Here is a 22,281-nt window from a genome sequence, read left to right as displayed (position 1 = left end):
TCTTTAGAGAACTGCTCATGAACTAAGACCTTGTGGTCAATTGAGTGAGAAATATTGTTAGTAGTAGTATTGATTGTTGTCTTTTCTATAGTATTGAATCTAGCCTGGAGTGGTACTGGTATATAGGTAACTATGAAGCAGATCACGTATACTATATACATCGATATGTACTTCCATGTATACGTATATTTTTATCTGTTGCAGATCCCTTCAGATAGAATGGACGACACCAGGAAATCCAAATGGTATCATTCTGGGATATGCTCTTTTGCGGAAAACATGGCGTCCATGCCCTGGAGCTCAGAAGTTAAGAGAGAAACGTAGTGATGAGCGATGCCAAGTGGTCAAGTGCCAACACCCTGACAATATCTGTGGGCACACTTGCTATTCTCCAGAAACTAAGGTAAATACACACACACACACACACACACACACACACACACACACACCAGGAGAAGCCCAGGCTCTCTGCACCATATTTCATCATGGTAAATGCTTTCCATGTTGTGCTATGAGACCCCATAGAGAGGAAAGTGTTTCTACCAAAATCCTACTGACCTAATGACCATTTTAGCCTTCCCATTTTTCATCATCTTTCCAGGAAAATGTGGGTTTATTAGGATGACAAGGGCCCCCTGAATTTTATTGGCTTGAGGGACTTGAAGTTTCCATTAGTATAAGTCCATTCAGATGCAAACGGCTGTTTGTTCACACAGCTATGAGGAGTTGCCACAGACAGGACTGCTCCTGGTTTGTCAGAAATATTTTAGAATTATGGTCATTCATAGATTAATGTTCATATTAGTTGCTGTTTAGGAATCAGATCAATAATACAGCCAGATAGAGGGTTTTGTAAATGGCTTTTATTGACAAACAACACAGAAAACTACTTCGTTTGAAGGTAAGATTTCATCTAATGAAATAATGTCCTATTTATCAGTGGCATTGCACATTCGGTGACTAAGGCTACTCCTAAATCCATAAGACTCACTAGAAAGGAACTCTGTAATTAATAAAGTGAGTTTCTGAAGCAATATGGATCGAAATACAAATTATTATGGCTGCTACTTGCTTAGCAGTGGTTACTATGTAAGAGACACATAAAGCCAGCGACTTGACAACTGTACAGTTTCTATATCTGTAAAATTATTGCGCATGATGTGTGTGTGAGAGACAGATGAATGTTCACATGTACATAAAAAGGTCATGACAGAAACTTTAAAATAAAGTATCTGCTAGTTAAGATGCAAAACTTCTTTTAAAAAACCAGTGTATCTTGCCTAGTATTTTTACACAGGGAGTTGATACTGAGTGTTTCTGATGAAAAGTTTAGAAATAATTTCTCAAAGCCTTCTCTTACGTCTTCACATGGTGCATAGCTCCACATACTTCTTATGCAGAATGCGGCATTGCGAGGAAGAGTCATCCAACTTATGCTTAAAGTGAGACCGAACTTAAATACTCATTGTTAACACCTAAACCCAACAAAATAACCGTTACTGTTGTTTAGGAAAGCCGCCTGCCCGAGTGGAGTGGCTGGTTAGTGTCGTCTCCTTTGCTCTTAGATAACGTTGTGGGTAAGCGACTAAGCAAGCAGGACTGTGCAGACTGTGCTCCCAGCCACTGCTCTGAACTTGCTGCCAGAGCGGATGCGTCACCAGTTAGAAATGGGAAGCGCCTGGTTAAAAAAATGTTGGTTTTGTCTGCCACAGAAGGACCTGTCTAGTTGAAGGAGCTCATGCCAAGTACGAGTTCTGAGGCTGTTCTCAGCCACTATTCGGAATTTGATTTTGTTTTATGTATAGCATAAAGATACGAATACTTATTTGATTGTTCAAGCATATAATTTTTTCTGCAGCTTGCCCCTGGCAAAAACACAGAGTTAAAAATGACTTTTCAAAATTAATTTCCATATAAATTTATTTTTCCTATTGTAGTAGTCTGTGATATATGTTTGCATAGGTGTATATATGTGTGTGTATATAGACACATGTGTGTACATATACAGAAGGAAGGAGGAGACAGAGATTGTCTTATTGGAAGAGTGGGTCCATAAATAAATGATTATATACATTTTAAGGAAAATTCAATTTATTTAACAAAAAGGATGAGTGAGAAGCAGTTTGCATAGGTGCGGTGTTTTCAAGTTAAGCAATAGTTAGAATAAAGATATGTAATATGGAGAAAATGGCTCATTTACAATTTTAAGTGCCTTTATACTGGAAGCTCTGGCAGTCTAAAGGTAATTTACATTTACATAATGTTATAATGCACAGCAAAGGTTGGTTGAATAAGGGACAGAAAGCTGCATTGTGTCAACTGGCATTTGTGGAGTTGGTCTGATTTATAGCTGTAGGCAGTATGGCCACCTTTCAAGGCTTTTTGAGAAAATAATTATAGTCCATGAGATACAGTATTCTTAACTAAGAAAATATATTTGTTTTTAAAGTAAAATTATTTGTTTTTAAAATATTTGCTTAAAACCAGTTCCAACCTTTCAGGTTTGTTGTGCCGGGCTTCTGTACAACCCTCAGCCTGGCTACCGCTGCTGTGAAGATAAGTACATCGCGTTCCTTCCCAATTCCACTGGAGTGTGTTGCGGGGGCCGCATCCACGAGGCCCAGCCGGACCACCAGTGCTGCTCTGGCTCCTACGCTAGGATCCTTCCAGGTGAGTACTGTCTCCGCTGTACCCAGCGGCTTCGGGAAGCCGAAACTGCAAGTCGGTGGTCACGTCAGCAGGCTGTTTCAAGAACTTCTCCATCAAAACCTAACCGTAGAGGCACAGGCTGCAGGCTGCAGTGTGCTTTAAAGGTTCTCCGCCCTGGCGTGGTGGCTCAAGCCTTTAATCCTAGCACTCGAGAGGTAGAGGCAGGTGGATTGCTGTGAGTTCGAGGCCAGCCTGGTCTACAAAGAGAGTCTAGGACAAAAAAGGCTACACAGAGAGACCCTGTCTCGAAAAAAAAAGAAAGAAAGAAAGAAAAAAGAAAAGGAAAGAAAGAAAGAAAGAAAGAAAGAAAAAAGAAAAGGAAAGAAAGAAAGAAAGAAAGAAAAAAGAAAGAAAGAAAGAAAGAAAGAAAGAAAGAAAGAAAGAAAGAAAAGGGGAAAAAAGGTTGTTTCTCCGGCTTTACTGAAAGGCAGCTAGAAGAGACGGACATGTCAGAGACTTCCGCTATCTACGGTAGACAGACAGAAATGTCTGTGGCGATCTTACCTTGTGTGGCTCAGTTCATTCACACGCTTCGGTGTTTCGCCATCAAGTCTATGAGTCATCAACTGTCTGCGATGGTTCGACTTCACATCTTCAGCGTCAGCTTGGCCATATTTGAAGCCACCTAGGAGACCCACCTTTGGCAGCCGCTCGGAGCGTGTTTCCAAGGAGCGTCAGCGCGGGAGGAAAACGCCAGGCTGAAAGTAGGTGGCACCACCCCATCTGCTGGAGTCCCAACCTGAATGAAAGAGAAAGCAGAGGAAACCAGCTGACCGCTGAACCCCTCCGTAGCCGCAGATGCAACGTGCCCTCATGCTCCTGTGCTGGCCCTACCCCACCGTAAGGGCACATGAGCCCTTCCTAACTCAGGTTGCTTTAAGGCGTCCTTTGTCATAGCAACGAGAACAGCAGTACGTAACTAATGCAGTGTCCAGGCCGTGAAACGTCTCTCCGTTAGTTCCATTTCCCTTCTGAGAAACACTTGCCCCGTTCCTAAATGGGTGCAGACTGCAGCTTCCACCTTTGTCAGAGTTCCAAACTGCAATAAACTAGACATTGTTTTTCCAAATTTAAATGACACAAAACAATGCCCAGTAAACGCCATAGGGAACAAGGACAGTGTCAGCCACAGTTTATAAAACACAAGTTTTCACACGGGCCTTGTATTTAAATCTTCATTACTCCTCAACTTAGCTGCAGTTTACAAGGAAGAGAATGTGTTTAGACGGCGGGGGATGGGGGGGCGGGGGGCATAACACGCCTTTGAGCACTTGACTGCTCTGATCAAAGCATGCTCATGATGCTGGTCGGAGGGAGCTTCCGCCTCAGTGACAACAATATACAGTGACAATAGAGACAAAATGGGAGACAGAGGGGACCTGTCACAAGTACAGGCTTCCTTTGGAAGAGAAAGGAGGCTGTGGAAAAGCAAACAGTGCTGACTTGATTCATGCTGCCTTTGGGCCGGGGGAGAAAAAAACAAGCCTGGTTGCTGGAGTGGCTCAGGTGTGGGTACTTTCCATTAGTCATGAGGTTAGAATTTGTGTGTGTGTGTGTGTGTGTGTGTGTGTGTGTGTGTGTGTGTGTGTGTGTGTCCGTGTCCGTCCATGTGTCCATGTGTGCTTTTTCCCTGTCTCGTGTGGGTCAGTAACCAGTTTGCTTGAGAGGCATCGTGGCATTGTCTGTGCACCCGCCAGGTTTGTTATGAGTGGAATGGAGGACAAGACAGTATATTCTGTCGTATATTCTGCCTGTGGCCGGCTGACAGGGAGGGAAGGGACTGGACTTCGAGTGACTACCTGGTTACACATTAGGGCCCCATCTCCCTGCCTCCTGTCCCATTGTGGTTCCTGTCTGCTTCATTAACCCTGTCAACACATCTTAAGGATTGTTCTAGACCAATGCACTTTTACTGTCACTGGAAAAGCCTCTGTAAGTACAGATAATTTTTCCTATCACCTAAGCTTACCACTGTTGTCTTTCTCTTTTTAAGGATGTATTTGTTTATGTGTGTGTTTTACTTTATGTTGCCATGAGTTCAATCCTGAGTACTGGAGTTACAGGTGGTTGTGAGCCATCTGAGGCGGGTGCCGGGAGCCAAACCCACGTCCCCTAGAAAAGCAGTGCACTCACTTAACCACTGACCATCCCTCCAGGCCCAGAACACTGATGTTTTTCTTAATGACAGGAAAGTGAGTTTGAAAGAGAGAAGAAAATGATTTCAGATGCCTTAAGGAGCTGGAGGCTCTTCATGCTGAATGTATGGACGGCAATGTTGAAGTGTTCACTGTATTTCATATGAATATAACCACCAAAGTGTATAATGTGAGGGATTCTGTTTCTTTTGCAAAACACAGGATCAAACCTGGAGGGTATCATGATTAAATACTCCTGAGTTTATTCAGGATGTTATTGTCTAGATTCTCCAGCAAGTAAACATTCATAATTGAATAAATCTGTGGCTGGAAGTGTAAGGCTTTTATAGGAGAGTGTTGACCTGTTTATTAGACACTGGTTCACAGCTGTTAGCAACTGATCAAATGAAGGCTCGTCAAGTGCTCTGTTCTCTTGCAGTGCCCACAGCTGGGGGTTCACAGCTCTGGTTCTTCTCTTTTCTTCCTGCAAATAACTGCTTTAAAACTTAAAGAAATGGCATGGGCATTTCCTGGTGTCCACTCTTAGCATCCTCTATGCCAGTCGACCCTAGAAGATCTGCTGAGTCTCACACATCACTAAATAGTGTAAAAACAGCTTATATGAATATATATAAAGGAGTTTTCATTCAAAGTCACTTTGAACTTTCTGATAATATCATTTGCAACAAACTATAAGCTGTGCAATCCTGGTCCTCAAAATTAATGATAAATGCTTGCTCCTATTTAGCAATTTAGCACAGTGCTCAACACCTCAACACAGAAGCTCCGCCTGTGTGTGCCCCTGCAAGCCCAGCAGTACAGGACTTGGAGCTATGTACAATGCACTTTGATTTGCTTCAAAATAAAATTTAATGTTTTTTTTCTAAAAAAATTAAACAGAAACCTATGGGTCTTTTACTATATTATATAAGCCTTCTAGTAACTTACTATGTGTGTGTATATCTACATGTGATATGTGAACATGTTTTTTCATACATGCCCATGTATATACTCTAGCGATTAAAGGTAGAAATCAGGGTCTTCCTCATCACTTTTCACTAAAAGCATATTTTGAAATGTGTGTGTGTTCATGAATGTGAGGGGTAGGTAGAGAGAGAAATAACATGCAAATGCTTCACACTGTGTGTGAGGAGGCCAGAGGACAGCCTTTGAGTGTCCTCTTACCATGCTGAGGCAAGGCATCTCTCTTTTTTGCCACCACACAGCATACTGCAGGGTGGGTAACCCATTGCTTCCGTCTAAGTCTCTCCTCGCTCTGATTCCCACCTTTCCTTAGGAGTGCTGGCGTTAGAGGTGTGTGCCACCTTACCGGGTCCGGGTGGCAAAGGCTTGGACTCAGTGAGCCAGCTCCCCTGCCCTCCATCTTCTTCTATACAGTTTCTCTTGCTGAACCTAAAGCTAACCATTCAACTACACTGGCTGGCCACTAAGCCCCAGAGAAAACCCTGCCTCTGTGTTGTCAGCACTACAAGTACAGGCACAGACCACAGGTTTGGGGTGTTGTTGTTGTCGTGGTGGTGGTGGTAATGGAGGTGGTGGTGGATGTGGATGTTGTTGATGGTGGTTATTGTTGGTTTTTATGTGGATCCTGGGCATCCAAACTCTGATTCTCAAATCTTACTAAATAACCTCTTTTGTCAGCCCTTAGAAACTGATGTTTAATGAAAGAACTTAAGTCTCTGCACAAATAGGTGTGTGTGTGTGTGTGTGTGTGTGTGTGTGTGTGTGTGTATCACGTGTGTGTGTGTGTATGCGTGTGTGTGTGTACAGCACACACACATACAGAAAGGATTTTAGTGTCTGTTTAGTCTTTGGAGCAGTTGTTTTCCAGTGTTACATTATCCTATCTTGTCAAGATAAAAGACAAGAAGAAGCCATCCTGAGGGAGAGCTGCACTCTGCTTTCATTACTGATCTGTAAATATCCAAAGGAGGAGAGCTTTTCTGACCTGGGTCCTCAGCCCATGGTCTTTGCTAGCCAGTGTAAGGCTGTTTGCATCAAGAAAGAAATGTAGTGACCCCAAGCCATCTTGTATCTCACTGTAATTAAAATCCAGTCAGTACTCTCCATGCTTAAAGCTGAGATGCACACAGGCATTTTGGTATTTATAGAGGAGTTGAAATATTAGTTAATAATATTATTCCTTTTTTCTTCTCAAGACTTTGCTCCATGACTACACATCACAAAGAGCAGCAGAGAGGGGAATGCTTGCTCCTTCGCCCCACTTTTTTATAAATATGCTAATGACCCCAGAGAAGTGTTAATGTGGGTCATTCTTTGATAAGAATAACAATTAACTTTTAGGCTGTATGGTACCATTTAGAGAGGAAACATCTTCAAGCCTGCCCTGAAAGACTCTTTTTTTAGAGGTTAATGAGAGGGTGACTGATCCTTGTATCTTGTGTCTAATAGCCCACCCTTTTTTTTTTTTTTTGAGGGGAAAAAGAGTTTTATTTCTCATTGATATAATACACATCTCTTTGTGGTTTTTTTTCTTTTTCTTTTCTTTTTCTTAAACCTTTTCTACAGTCGGAGAATGGATTCAGGGAACTATGTCTGAAATAATTAACACAAACACTGATGCCATCCAGGAGAGGCTTCATACAACATAGATGCAAACAGCATGTTTCCTCTAAGCCCATGGCTATGCTAAGCAACGCCTAACTGATCCAGCCCCAGAGCCACATGACACTTTAGGTTTGCACTAAGGAACACTGTTAAGGGATACTCAACCAGATAAACAATAGGTAGATGAATGGATGGATGGATGGATGGCCAGATAGATAGATAGATATAGATAGGCAGATATAGATAGATAGATAGATAGATACATAGATAGATAGATAGATAGATAGATAGATAGATAGATAGATATAGACAGACAGATAGACAGATAGATAGATAGATAGATAGATAGATAGATAGATGATAGACTGATGTTGATAAGATAGGTAGACACATGATAGATAGATGAGAGATACAAGATAGATAGTTGGGTAAATAGACTATAGAAAGAAGATGATGAAAGATAAATATAAAGATGTGTTATTAATCCAGTAATGTCACTATTTGCAAGCTTATTTCACCACCTCTGGCTGCTGGTAAACCCAGAGCAAAACCCCTGGGTGCTTTGCCTCTGACTTTCCTCCTCTAAGGCCCCCCAGATAATTGGAGCACACTATATTTGTCTTTCTGTGGTTAGCTTCTTTCACTTAGCACACTTTCAAGGTTCACCCATGCTGGACCCTATGTCAGAGTTTCATTATTTTTTAAGTCTGAATTCCATTTATGCGTTTTGTTATGTATTCATTCACCAAAGCACATTTGGATTCTTCACACCTTTGGGATATTGTTAGTTAACCACCAGTGAGTCAGCACCCTTGTTATCATTTATTTTCTGGTATGTGTATGTGCCTGTGCATGTATGTATACATTTGTGTGTGTGTGTGTGTGTGTGTGTGTACATGTGCATGTGTGTGTACATGTGTGTATGTGTGTGTGTGTGTGTGTGTGTGTGTGTGTGTGTGGTTTCTCCCTTCAGTCATAACTATTATAATTAACTGTGATGTGGTGGTTTTGATTTGCATTTGCCTAGCGATTCATGACATTGAGCGTCTTTCCCTGTCATCACAGGCTGTCTGCACTTTTTCTATTCATGTATTTTTTTATGTTGCTGGGGTTCAGAGATCTTCGCATATACTTCGTATTCATCCTTGCTGTGTTACTGTCTCCAGATGTTCACATCTGGAGCTTGGTGCTCAGTGTGGTATTCCTCTCAGAGTTGGGAGGAAACTGGATTATTCAGAGTGCTGATTCAAAGGGACTTTATTGCATCCCTGAGGGGTACTGCTGAGAGCACACTAGCCCTGCAGTCCCCCCAGCCTGCCCAGCCACATGCCTGCCATTCCCTTCAACATACACTCTTGCCATAGTGTTGTGTGTAACTAGACCTTAGCCAAGAATATGCTTGTGGCATGTTCTCAAACTCCAGAAATATGAACTAAATAGGTCTTTAAAATTGTATTACATAGTCCCTGATATTTTGTTATTTAGCAAAATAAAATGGCTAAAATAATCCCTCATGTCATGATTTCCAATGCCTTTTCTGTGGCTCCGTTGTCTTCTTTGATGTTCAAAAGTCTGAAATCTTTTGTTTTATTAATTCAGATTACAACTCAATTGTTATCCCATCACTTGTATCCTCCAATTCTTCCCTCCCTCCCATTTTCACCCTATTCCCCTCCCCTAGGTCTATGACCAAGGGGGACCTCTCCCCCACTATATGGTCGTAGGCTATTGCTTATTCTTTCTTTGAGTGCCACCAGGCCTCCCCAGGGGATATGGTCAAATATGGAGCACCAGAGCTCATGTCAAAATCAGTCCCCACTCTCCACATAACTGTGGTGAATGTCCTGTCCATTGGGTAGATCAGAGTAGGGGTTCAATGTTTGCTATTGTATTGTCCTTGGTTAGTGCAATAATTTTAGAAGAACCCCTTGGGCCCCAATCCACCTATCATGATGTTCTTGTAGGTTTCTAGGACCTTCTGGGTCCTTCTATTTCCCCATCTCCTATATTTCACTTACCTAGAGTCTCAGTAGGATGTCCTCACATCTATCCCAATCTCCTAGTAAGTGGAGACTTCCGTGGGACGTGTCTTTTGGGCTATAGCCCAATTATAAGTGAGTATATACCATGTGAGTCTTTCTGTTTCTAGGCTAACTCACTCATTATGATCATTTCTAGTCCCATCCATTTGTCCACAAATTTCAGGATTTCCTTGATTTTAATAGCTGAGTAGTATTCCATAGTGTAAATGTAGCACAGTTTCTTCATCCATTCTTCAACTGAGGGGCATTTAGCCTGTTTCCAGGTTCTGGCTATTATGACTAAGGCTGCCATGAACATGGTTGAGCATATGTCCCTGTTGTGTGGTGGAGCATTTTCTGGACATATTCCAAGGAATGATATAGCTGGGTCTTGAGGAAGCCCTATTCCCAGTTTTCTGAGAAATTGCCAGATAGATTTCCAAAGTGGTTTCACAAGTTTACATTCCCACCAGCAATAAAGGAGTGGTCCTCTCCACATCCTTGCCAGCATGTGGTGTCACTTGAGTTTTTGATCTTAGCCATTCTGATGGATATAAGATGGAATCTCAGAGTTGTTTTGATTCTCATTTCTCTGATGACTAAGGACGTTGAGCATTTCTTTAGGTGTTTCTCAGCCATTCAATATTCCTCTGTTGAGAATTCTCTGTTTAGTTCTGAGCCCCATTTCTCTTTTTTTTTTTTACATTTTTTATTAATTTATTCATATTACATCTCAGTTGTTAGCCCTTCCCCTGTTTCCTCCCATTATTCCCTCCCTCCCACTTCCCCCTTTCTCCCCTCCCCTATGTCTGTGATTGAGGGAGACCTCCTCCCCTTATATATGCTCTTAGAATATCGAGTCTCTTCTTGGTAACTTGCTATCCTTCCTCTGAGTGCCGCCAGGCCTCCTCATCCAGGGGACTTGGTCAGAAAAGGGGCACCAGAGTTCGTGTGAGAGTCAGATCTCACTCTCCACTCAACGGTGGAGAATATCATGTTCGTCGGCTACCACACAACAGGAACATATGCTCAACCATGTTCATAGCTGCTTTATACATAATAACCAGTACATGGAAACAGCCTAAATGTCCCTCAGTAGAAGAATGGACTAAGAAACTGTGGTACATTTACACTATGAATACTACTCAGCTATTACAAACAAGGAATTCCCAAAATTTGTGGACAAATGGATTGACCTAGAAATTATCTTAATGAGTGAGTTCACCCAGAAGCAAAAAGAGACAAACAGTATATACTCACTTATATCAAAACACTAGTCCAAGGGATACGTACCATGAAAAACTTTACTTACCAAGAAAGTGGGTCAGAGGAGAGGACATCCTATTGAGACTTTAGGCGAGAGTAGCATGGAAGAATGGGGAAATAGTAGGACCCACAGGGTCCTGGAAACCTTCAAGAAGAACTTTATGACAGGCAGATGTGGGTCCTGGGGTCGTCCTCAAACTAAGGCACCAGCCAAGGAGAATATAGGCAGTAAACTTCGAACCCCATTTCTCAATTGGGTTATTTGGTTTGGTGGTGTATAATTTCTTGAGTTGTTTATATATTTTGGATATTAGACCTTTGTTAGATGTAGGGTTGGTGAAGATCTTTCCCAGTCTGTAGGCTGTCACTTTGTTCTGTTAACAGTGTCTTCTGCCTTACAGAAGCTTGTCAGCCTCATGAGGTCCCATTTATTAATTGTTGTCCTTAAGGCCTGGGCTGTTGCTTCTGTTCAAGAAGTTGTCTCCTGTGCCAATGTGTTCCAGGCTCTTCCCCACTTTTTCTTCTAACCGATTTAGTGTCTCTGGTTTTATGTTGAGGTCTTTAATCCACTTAGACTTGAGTTTTGTGCATGGTGACAAATATGGGTCCAATTGCATTTTTCTACATGTAGACATCCAGTTAGACCAGCACCATTTGTTGAAGATGATATCCTTTTTCCATTGAATAGATTTGGCTTTTTTGTCAAAAATCATGTGACCATATGTGTGGATTCATTTCTGGGTCTTTGATTCGATTCCATCGATCAACCAGCCTATTGCTATGTCAGTACCATGCTGTTTTGATTACTGTTGCTCTATAGTACAGCTTGAGATCAGGTATGGAGATTCCTCCAGAAGATCTTTTATTGTACAGGATTGTTTTAGCTATTCTGAGTTTTTTGTTTTTCCATATGAAGTTGAGAGTTGATCTTTCAATGTCTTTTAAAAATTGTATAGGTATTTTGATAGGGATTGCATTGAATCTGTAAATTGCTTTTGGAAAGCTGGCCATTTTTACTATGTTAATTCTACCAACCCACAAACAAGGGAGATCCCTCCATCTTCTGATGTCATGTTCAATCTCTTTCTTCAAAGATTTAAAGTTTTTTTTTTCAAACAAGTCCTTCACTTGTTTGGTTAGAGTTACTCCTAGATATTTTATATTGTTTGTGACTATTGTGAAGGGTGTAGTTTTCCTAATTTTTTTCCTCTGCATGTTTGTCATTTGTATATAAGAAGGCTACTGACTGTTTTGAGTTAATTTTGTATCCAGCCAATTTGCTGAAGGTGTTTATCAGCTGTAAGAGTTCTCTGGTGGAATTCAAAAGTCTGAAATCTTGATAGATACAAACTCATCTGTTTTAATTGCTATAAATTTCATATTGTATGTCATTAAGCTATCCATTGGTATTTCCTACTAAAAATTTTAAGTTTTAGTGTTACTTTGTGATCTTCAATACATTTTGAGCTCATTTTTGTGGCATATGATAAAGTAATAAACCTGCAAATATTTATTTTTCTTAATGCTAATTGTTCAAATAAAAATATTTCCCCCATTGAAAGGTCTTAACACCTTTCTTAAAGACTGTTTGATCACATTGTTCATTGGTTGCTGTGCTGTTTTATTTCAGCTGGGCACCATTCTTTGTACCAATACCACACTGTTTTGCTACAATTGTCTTGCACTAGAGTTTGAAATCAAAGCGGGAGACTTCTAACTTTGTTCTTAGCAAGATCATTTAGCTACCTGAGATTCCTTGTCGTTTGTGTGAATTTCAGAATGGCTTTCCCATTTCTGAAAGAAGCATCAGAATTTTGACAGACCTTTTGGCTCTGGAGATGTCCTGGGCTAGCAGGGACATCTTAACAGTGGTTTCCAACCCATGACATTCAGCTGTTTCTTCTCGAACTTCTTGCAGCATCATTTTGTAGGTGTCCTTGGCTGATCTCGTTCTCAAGTATTTTATCCTTTCGATGCTGTGCTAAATACTATCTTTTCAGATTTGTTTATTCTTACAGTGTAGAAGCCTAGTGGATTATTTGTGCATGTTTGATATAGTGAAACATTGATGAACTCACTGAGTAGTTCTGGTGTTTACTTTTCTTTAACAAATGTGATTTTTCTTCTCTCTCTAAGGTCATGTTGTCTGAGAACACACATGGTTTTACCTCTTCCCTTTCCTTTTGGGTGTCTGTTATTTCTGTGTCTGTATAATTGCTCTGCCTACCATCCAGTGCTACAATGAATAGAAGTTGAGGCGAGCATCTTTGCCTCCTTATGATCTTAGAAGGCCTGTCGGTCTGTCAGTGTAGAGTGGGCTGTTAGTCAGAGGTTCTTCCTATTCGCCCTAGTAATGCTGAGGCAGTATGTGTGTATATATATTTTTTTTTCTTGTTTTGTTGAGGGCAATGAAAGACAAACTTTTCTTCTGTGCCTTTTCTACATCAGCTAACAACATGGCCCCACCTTCCACCTATTCTGTTGTTAGGGAAATGTTGTAGTACATTGATTAATTTTGATTTGCTAACTTTGTGAAAATGTTCATTGATGCGGTTCAGTGTTTAAGAGTGCATATTGCTCTTACAGAGGACATGAGCTCTGTTCCCAGTGCCTATGGCAGTGGCCCACAATGATCTGTAACCCCAGATTTGGGGAGATCATCTTCTGATCTCTATAGGCACCTGTGCTAACATGCAAGCACCCCACACAAATATACACATAATTTTAAAATGAGTTTACTCTTCTTAAACTGCTGTGTGTGTGTGTGTGTGTGTGTGTGTGTGTGTGTGTGCTTTTTTTGAAGTTACAGGGCAATTTATAAGGAATAGATTTCTCTTCTTCCACTGTGGAATCTGGATATTGAACTCAGGCTGTCAAACTTGCTCTGCAGCAAGCACTTCCATTCACTGAGCCATGTTGCCTTGTTTACTGATTTTCCATTCTCCAAATAAACCCTCCTTGGTCATCAAGTGTTATTCTTTAACTATAACTTTAAATGTAGTTGCATAATAGTTTTCTGAGTTTTTTTTCAAAGTCAGTATTCCTAATGGATTGGCATCTATAGCCCATTTTTATTTTAAGTGTCTTAGTCTGGTTTTATTATTAGGGTATTGTAGAACTCACAGATAATTTAGAACTTATTTCCCATTCTTCAACTTTCCTGGAAGAAGGCATTGGTATTATTTTTTTTTTACTAAGAATAACTAGAATTCGCCAAGGATGTCATATGTATGACCACAGCTATTTTTATGGAAAGATTCTTGGTAAATTGTGTACTCTTCTTTTGAATTACAGAGTCTCTTCAGGTTTTCTCTATTTTATAATTCAGTCTTGGTAAGTGTGAATTCATGGCAGGTTGCTACTGTCATCCAGTAGCATAGCCTTTTAAGTGATGAATTTGGACAGGAAAGTCCTGGTGGATAGCTGTGAATTCTTGTCTTCTTTTCCTACTCTTTGTGTCCCTAAACACAGGCAGAAACTGTGTCCCATGGTTTTCTATCAGTTCATCTGTTACTGTAACTACGCTGCAGGTCTCATGGGGAAATAAGCCAATTAGTGGAGAACAAGGGCATCTAAGACGCTGAGCTCCCTCAGTTCTCACTGAAATTGGGTCTTTCCGAATTAAGGCTTGGTGACTTATTACTTACAGTATACAACCTCTGGGCCATGCTTCCAAGTCATCCAACTACTTGGCATGGCCACTGTACTCTGGTCTAGGGACAGAGAAGTGCCTAAGAAGGGGCAATACAGGAAGCGGGAAGGAGCTGTTGAGAGGAAAGATGAACAAGAGGGAGGAAGTCAAGATTCGTGGAGCGAAAAGGGAGCCAACCAATTTCTGTCATGAAAAGTAAAGGGGGGCCGAATAATATTATCTACATCCCCCAAATGCTGCCAGCCATTGCTGAGATACCCTCAGCAGATGCAGTTTTATAAATTCTATCTTTAAGGCCCCTACATATGGGAGGAAGCTACCCCCAAATTAAACAACAGCATCAAGCCAGCTACAACAAACTTGATGTGGTGGTCTGAATGCGATAGGTTTCTATAGACTCAAGTGTTTGAGTGCTAGAACTACAGGGAGTGGCAGTATTGGGAGGCGTGGCCTTGTGGGAATGAGTGTAGCTTTGTTGGAGGAAGTGCATCACTAGGGGGGTGGACTTTGAGGTCTCAGAAGTTCAAATCAGGCCTAGTGGCATGGAGGGGTTTTTTTCCCCTTGCTGCCTGCAGACCCAGATGTAGACCTCTCAGCTACTACTCCAGCACCATAGCTGCCTATATGCTGCTATCTTTCCCTCTATGATGACAATGGACTCAACTTCTGAAACCATAAGCCAGCCCCAACTAAATCTTTTCCTTTGCAAGAATTGGTATGATCATAGTGTCTCTTCATAGCAATAAAACCCAAACTAAAACAGAAGTTGGTACCAGGAGTGGGGTACTGCTGTGATAGGCCTGACCATGCTTTTATTTGGAGAAATGTGAACTTTGCGACTTTGGATTAGAAAAGCTTTAAGCTGGGCTCAATGGGCCATCCTAGTAAGCACATGGAAGACAGTGGTGAGTGTGATTTGTACTGTGAGGTTCTGGCTCAAGGGATCTTAGAGGGAAAGAATACTAGTATGTGGCCTAGAGACCGTTTTTGTGATATATTGGCAAAGAATGTGGCTACCCTCTGCCCTTGTCTAAAAAGTCTGCCTGGGGCCAAGCTGAAAAGTTATATATTAACAGCTTTGGAAGACAGCCTAATATTGAATGTGTTGTTTGGTCATTAGTGGACATGGTTATGCATATTTACAATGAAAAGGAACAAGCTGAGCAAGTAAAAATACATTTGTACAGTTTGAAGAGAAAAGGAGAACCAGGAAGTAGAATGGAACTCAATCTTGTGTTTAAGGAGATAAAAATATTAAAGAAAAGCCTAAGGTTAAATGGAATAAAAGGCACGCTCCCACCCAGCTAAGACTTTAACTTGTAAAAAGGAATTAGGAATTAAAGGCGAGGATCAGGGTATGGTGGCGCAGGCTTTTAATTCCAGCACGGGGAAAGGAAAGGTGGGTAGGTTTCAGAGTTCAAAGACAGCCTGGTCTACAGATTGAGTTTCAGGATAGCCGAGCTTAGACAATGAAGGAAACTATTGAACCTAGAACGCTGGCGAAGATGTAATTGAACAAGGTGGCCATGCTACAGCCCCAGCAAGCAGCAAAACTTGACAGTTTTGGCCACGTGGTTCGTCAAGTCTAGATGAAAGGGGTTTGTAGAATCTTCCTCCGTGGCTGAGAAAAGCTGATACGGCATGTGTCAGGGGTGTCCCGGCATGGAGGCCCAGAGAAGCCATTGTGTGGAGCTGTGAAGTGAGGGCCTGGATTGCCTTGGAGACCACAAGATGCTGGAGATGCCAGGCTCATGGAGCACCTGCTGAGGAGAGCTGCTAAGAGGGAGCAGAACCAGGCCAACAGAAGGAAGTGTGCCGCGGGGAAGGAAGTGTGCCGCGGGGAAGGAAGTGTGCCGCGGGGAAGGAAGTGTGCCGCGGGGAAGGAAGTGTGCCGCGGGGAAGGAAGTGTGCTGCAGTCAACAAAGCCAAGAGGAGCTGGAGATCTGAAGATCTTCAACCTCAGTTGGAGATGCTAAGTCTGGGTAGGAGTTTGTCCTGCTGGCTTTTGGTCTTACTTTGCTCCAGCATTTCCTCACTATGCTCCATTTCCTCCCTTTTGGAATGGTAATATAATTCCTGTATCATTGATTTTATAAGGGATTACGGTTAGGAGATTGTATGAATCTCAGAAGAGATTTTTAAACTTTGGACTTTTAAACAAATGTGAGACTGTTATAGACTATGGGGACTTTTAAAGTTGGACTGCATGCATATCTACATTATGATATGGCTACAAGTTTATAGGGCCCAGAGAATGGAAGGTGGTAGTTTGAATAGGATGGGCCCAGTAAGCTCATGTGTTTGAGTGCTAGGTCCAGTCCCAATGAAATGTTTTCCTTTATGAGAGTTGCTATGGTCATGGTGTCTCTTCACAGCAATAAAACCTAAACTAAGACACTTAATACCTAGAATCTTCTAATTTTTTGTTCTTGAGACACCAAGCCAAGGACTAATTTATTCTTGTATTTAAGGTTTTTTTTTAAATATTAACCTTATTCTCAGAATCTCACATGCTGACATTGTGCATATAAGAGCTCTAGGGAAATTTATTATCTCTCATAACCCTGCAAATTATGAATGTGCTTAGCTAAATATAATATTTTATGTCCACTCACTTCATTATCTTCTCAATTTAAGCATTCTGTTTGGTTAAGTAAATGTATCCTTATTAAGAAATAATTTTCTCAGTAGAGAAAACAATTCAAGACATTGGCATCATCTAGGACTTCTGAACAGCTCTCTAGTCACTTAGAAAAGAGTGATAAGTGACAAGTGAAATTTTAAGAGATAAACGAATTTCTACAGAACCAAAAACAAACAAACAAACAAAAAAAAGTGGAGTAAAAACATACAGCAAAATGGGAAAGTTCATCACAAAGAGCGTGATAAATGAGTCAGTGAAGTGAGCAGGTGATTCCCAATAAAATCAGACTATACATTTTTTAATAAATATGAAAAAAGTAAATATCAGCCTCACAAGGCACCAGAGAAATGTAAGTTAAAACCACATTGAGAGTCTATCACTTCAGAGAACAAATAGCAACAAGCGCTGGTGAGGACATGGACAAAGAGGAACCATTCTGTACTGCTGGTGCAAATATAAAACAAAAGAGTCATGATGGAAGTCAATGTGGAGGCTCCTCCGACAGCTGAAAGCAGGTCTTCCATATGATCCAACTATATCACTCCTGGGTATTTACCCAGAAGACTTCAAGAAAGCATACCACAGAGACGCTTGCATGTCAGTGTTCACTGCAGCGCTGTTCACAGGAGCTGAGTCATGGACCAACCTGGGTTCCCAGCACCAGAAGAGTGAGTGAGGAAAATGTGGTACATACACGATGGAATTTTTTTCAGTCATAAAAAAAAGTCAAAATCATGTTGTCTGAAGGAAAATGGGAGAAAGTGGAAATAATTTTATGAAACAAATCCATCTCAGGAAAATAAATACCATATATTTTTTTCTCCTTTGTGGCTCATCAATTTTATATAGATATTTAAAATCCTATGTATATAAATATGACATAAAAGAAGAAGCCAATCTATCCTGGAAAGTGTCTCTAACCTGTGACTTAGGGCTGCATAGCTAAGGATAGCTATGAACGTGTCCTAGAACAAAATCATGTTAGTCGGACGTGCCTGATAGGGTACGAAAAGGGACTAACAGGAAAGGGACCACATACATGGATGTGAGTAAACGCACCTATTATCTATCTTTAATGCAAAGATTTGGGGGCTGTCTGGCAATTTTGCAACCCCAATCGAGAATCCAGACAGTCATCTGCTTTGCAGAAGTGATTGCACTAAAACTTGGCTATGAGTCATGGCACAGTTTAACTCACGCGGTAACGGTTACCATCCTCATCTGACAGGAGAGATATGCTGTCCAGATGAGCAGCACAACCGGGTTTCCATCGGCTTGGGTGATGCTTGCTGTGGCAGAATGCCTTACACCACTTCCGGGAGCCAGGTGTGCTGCGCGGGGAGCCTCCGCAATGGCTATGGGCAGCAGTGTTGCGGGGGAGAGATGGTGAGCCAGGATCTCCAGTGCTGCGGTGGAGGAGAAGAGGGCGTGGTGTACAGTTACCTCCCAGGTAAGGCCCCTTGTCCATCCTGTGGGATGTGGAGAGCCGTCGGGCAAGGAGCAGGAGGGATTTGCCCTAGAAATATAACAAACAATTAAAATCTATATTAATTACCTCTAATGAAATAATGAGGAATATACTATATAACCGTTTTAAAAAATCCTTTTTTAAGTGTATCTAGTCTACTTCATAAAGATACATCAAATTTATTTCTTTGGGGCTGAAGAAATGGTTCAGTTGTTAGGAGCCTAAATTTGGTTCTTAGCACCCACGCTGTGAGGTCCACAACCACCTTTAACTCTAGCATCTGGGATCAGACGCCCTCTTCTGGTGTCCATGGGCAAGCACATAATTTTTTGAGGACATCTTTAAAAACCTTTCCTTATGAATGTCCCCCCCCCAAATAAATCCAAACTCCCATATAAATGTATTTTTCTAAATCAGAAGGGTACTTTTTTTTTTTTTGGTTTCTTGGGACAAGGTTTCTCTGTGTATCCTTGACTGTCCTGTACTCGCTTTGTAGACCAGGCTGGCCTTGAACTCACAGCGATTCACCTGCCTCTAGTACTAATAGTAGACAAAATAATCACAGTGAGATTGAGATATTAATCTTTTACTTTTTATTCTCCTAGTTTTATGTTAAGAATATTATGTATCATAATACTAATATTAAATTATTGTTTACTAATACTAACATTAACAGCAAGCATTACCATTGGATGAGTCCTTCTTACCAAGTGGGAGTGTCTGCAATTATCTATATTACTGCCAAAATTAATCTTTACAACTACCCACAAGTAGGTGATATTTTTATATCTATTTTTTGTAGCTCAGGAAAGGTGCCCAGGTCTATATTCGGTGGAAAAGCACTTACTAGTATATGGGAGGCCCTTAGGTTGATTCTTAGCACCATGGCATAACAGCAGCAATAATAAAATTAATGTGGAAATTGAAATGTGAGCATAAGAGGCCTACCGGAAATTCTATAGGTGCCCAGTACGGAGCTTAGGTGGATGGAGCTTATAGTTTGAAGGGATGGAGGAAAGAAGCAGAATATACAATGAACATTTATTTGCAATAAGAAAACACATTATAAGTATTAAAAAGTTCAGGAAATCCCACTTATATAATATAATGTGGTGTGTGTGCACATGTGTGTATGTGAGCATGTGTGTACACGTGTGTGTGAGGGTGTGTGTTGTATGCACCCCTGTGTATTTATGCAGAGGTCTGGTGAGGACATCTGTTTCCTGCTCTGTCACTCGCTCTGACCTTCAGACAGGAGCTCTCACTGGACTTGGAGCTGTGCTGGCAGCCAACCCCAGCAGCTCTCCAGTCCTGACTCTCCACAGTGTGGGGTCACAGGTGTGTATGCAGCCACGCTACACTTTTTTTACCTGGGCTTCGAGGATTTGAGCGCAATTCCTTGTGCTCGTGGAAGGCTCACCCACAGAGTCATCTCTTCTGTATCCAGCATCATGTTTAAATATCTGTAGCCCATAATTTCTGGCATCCTTCACTCTGATTTGTATACACCATCGGTTGCCCGTCCAGATGACCCTGGCACTTTAGTGGATTTTTATTGCAGCTCACTTTTCCCCCCTCTCACATGGTTGATCATAATTTCCTTTTTAAATCAGCTGGAGTTTAGAAACTTGATTTTAAGTACCCCAATGCATTATTATGATGCTTCATAAAGAGGTAGGATTACTGTCAGATTTGGGAACTTTCTGCCAAGGATCTCCTTGGGATTGTGGAGTATTTCAGATTTTCTTCTCTGAGAGCTCTCTATGGCGACTAGTCTTCCTGTCTGTGGAGCTGGCTGCATTAACTGTATTCAGTGGGTAGTGTTTAAACCAGCAGTTCTCAATCTGTGGGTCACCGCCCCTTTGGGGGTCAAACAACTCTTTTAGAGGGGTCACATATCAGATATTCTGCCTATCACATTACAATTCATAACAGCAGCAAAAATTACAGTTATGAAGTAGCAACGAAAATAATTTTAAGACTGGAGGTCAGCACAACACAAGGAACAGAACTAAAGGGTTGCAGCATTAGGAAGGTTGGGAACCATTGGTCTAAACTATAATTCTTTCCACTTGAGTCGTGTTCTCTTTAATGTCACCAGACCATCTGCAAGTCAGCAAGATTATCATATTATGTGGACATTGATTCGAGTCCCGATACAGTGTTAGGACTTTGGGAATGATCTAAAATTCATTTCAGTGTTCCACTTGATCTCAGAAAAAAGTTTTCATTAAACGCATGTTTTCATGTTCTGCATGTGTATGCACGTGCATGTGTCCCCATGTGCAGGGATGGATTTGCACAAATACATATATGTTGAGGCCAGAAGACAATCGTGATCCTGTTCTTTAGATGCAGTCCACTTTATCCCTGAAACAAGGGCTCTTACTGGCCTGGAACTTTCTGTATAGGCTAGATTGATGGCTAGATAGCCCCAGGGGTCTGCCTGTCCTTTCTTCTTCAGTGCTGGGACTATGAGGGAGTGAGGGGGTGAGGGGGTGACGGGGGAGGGTGAGGAAGTGAGGGGGGAGAGGGGAGGGTGTGGAGGTGAGGGGAGCATTTCGACAGCTGTCTGATTAGGAGAACCTGTGTTTAGAAGGGCACAAGAGACTGGCCACACTACTGCCTCCGCCTAAGTCAGGGTGTCAGAGAACAGCCCCTCGCTGGCTTTTGGGGGTCCCTTTTATCGAGAATGGTTAGGGCTGATAGAAAACATCTGTGGAGATAATTGGCTGTTAGCCCCTGAATAGAAGAGTGAGGGAGTCAGGGCTGCCTGTGGGGTAGCTAACCCAGGAATACTTCCTGTGGAGGGTGAGGCATCACAGGTGTTGAGGGTTTATTTAGCAAGGCAAAGGGGTACACACTGTGGGGGTCACAAGTTCACAGGTCGAAAAATGGGATTTGCAGGATACGTTAGGCTAAGGAGACGGAAACCCGATTCTTGTTAAGGTGTGGAGAGTTAATATCAATGTAGAACATCGTGGCTCCTGTTTTGATTTCAGACTACAAGCCTGTGGTCGTTCCCATGCCCAGCTTTTTCACCTGGCCTCTACAGATCAAACCGAATCTTTTCTTAGGTTTTCAAGACAAGGTTTCTGTGTAGTTGTTGCTGTTCTGAACTCACTTTGTAGACCAGGCTGGCCTCAAACTCAGAGATCCACCTGCCTCTGCCTCCCTGAGTGCTGGGATTACAGGCATGCTCCACCACGCCTGGCTTCAAACTCGGATCTTGTCCTTAGAAGGCAAACACTTTACCAGCTAAGGCATCTTTTCTGCCAACCATTTCTTTCACTTTCCCCATGTTTATTCATGTCTTTTCTTTCAGTCTTTCCTTCATCATTCCTCATTCAGTAGTCTACGAACTCTTACCTTCTGTATCTCCCTAAATTGCAGCATCCGTGCATACTCCATCCTTACCAGCTTTCTGTGGGACTAAGTGAAGCCCTGTGGGTTGCCCATGAGAGCAAAACTGTTTTTCATAATAACACTAAGTCGATCTATGCATTCAAGCTTGGTTACATTTATTTGTTTATTTATCCATGTGTGGAGGAGCACAGGAATGTGTGCATAGCTCAGGTGTGGGGTTCAGAGGACAGTTTGGGGGAGTCAGTTCTCTTCTTACATACACCATGTAGGGCACCAAAGTCAGGGCACCACGCTTCCTTCATCCACTGTGTCCCCTAAGAAGCCCCACTCTTGTGTTCTCTTGTGTGTCTAGTGGCACTTCCCAGGCACTATATGGCGACAGAGAGAAGCTGGTGGGAGAATTTAGTTGCCGTCTCTGACACTAGACCTTG

General features: G+C 41.8%; 1 protein-coding gene across 1 annotated transcript in view; it reads left to right on the top strand.

Annotated features, from left to right (window-relative positions):
• The window catches only part of USH2A (usherin), a 683,333-nt gene that overhangs the window by 498,421 nt on the left and 162,631 nt on the right, over window positions 1-22,281 (top strand). Inside the window, exons 48-50 of the mRNA XM_084773188.1 lie at window positions 205-403; window positions 2,502-2,670; window positions 18,245-18,466. Coding sequence (XP_084629314.1) covers window positions 205-403; window positions 2,502-2,670; window positions 18,245-18,466 — 590 coding nt within the window. The remainder of the gene's footprint in view (window positions 1-204; window positions 404-2,501; window positions 2,671-18,244; window positions 18,467-22,281) is intronic.

The sequence above is a fragment of the Acomys minous genome (genome assembly GCF_964271855.1).
Source record: "Acomys minous genome assembly, chromosome: 1".
Classification (NCBI taxonomy): Eukaryota; Metazoa; Chordata; class Mammalia; order Rodentia; family Muridae; genus Acomys; species Acomys minous.
The sequence above is the reverse complement of the archived record's forward strand: the minus strand, read 5'-3'. Positions and strand labels throughout refer to the sequence as shown.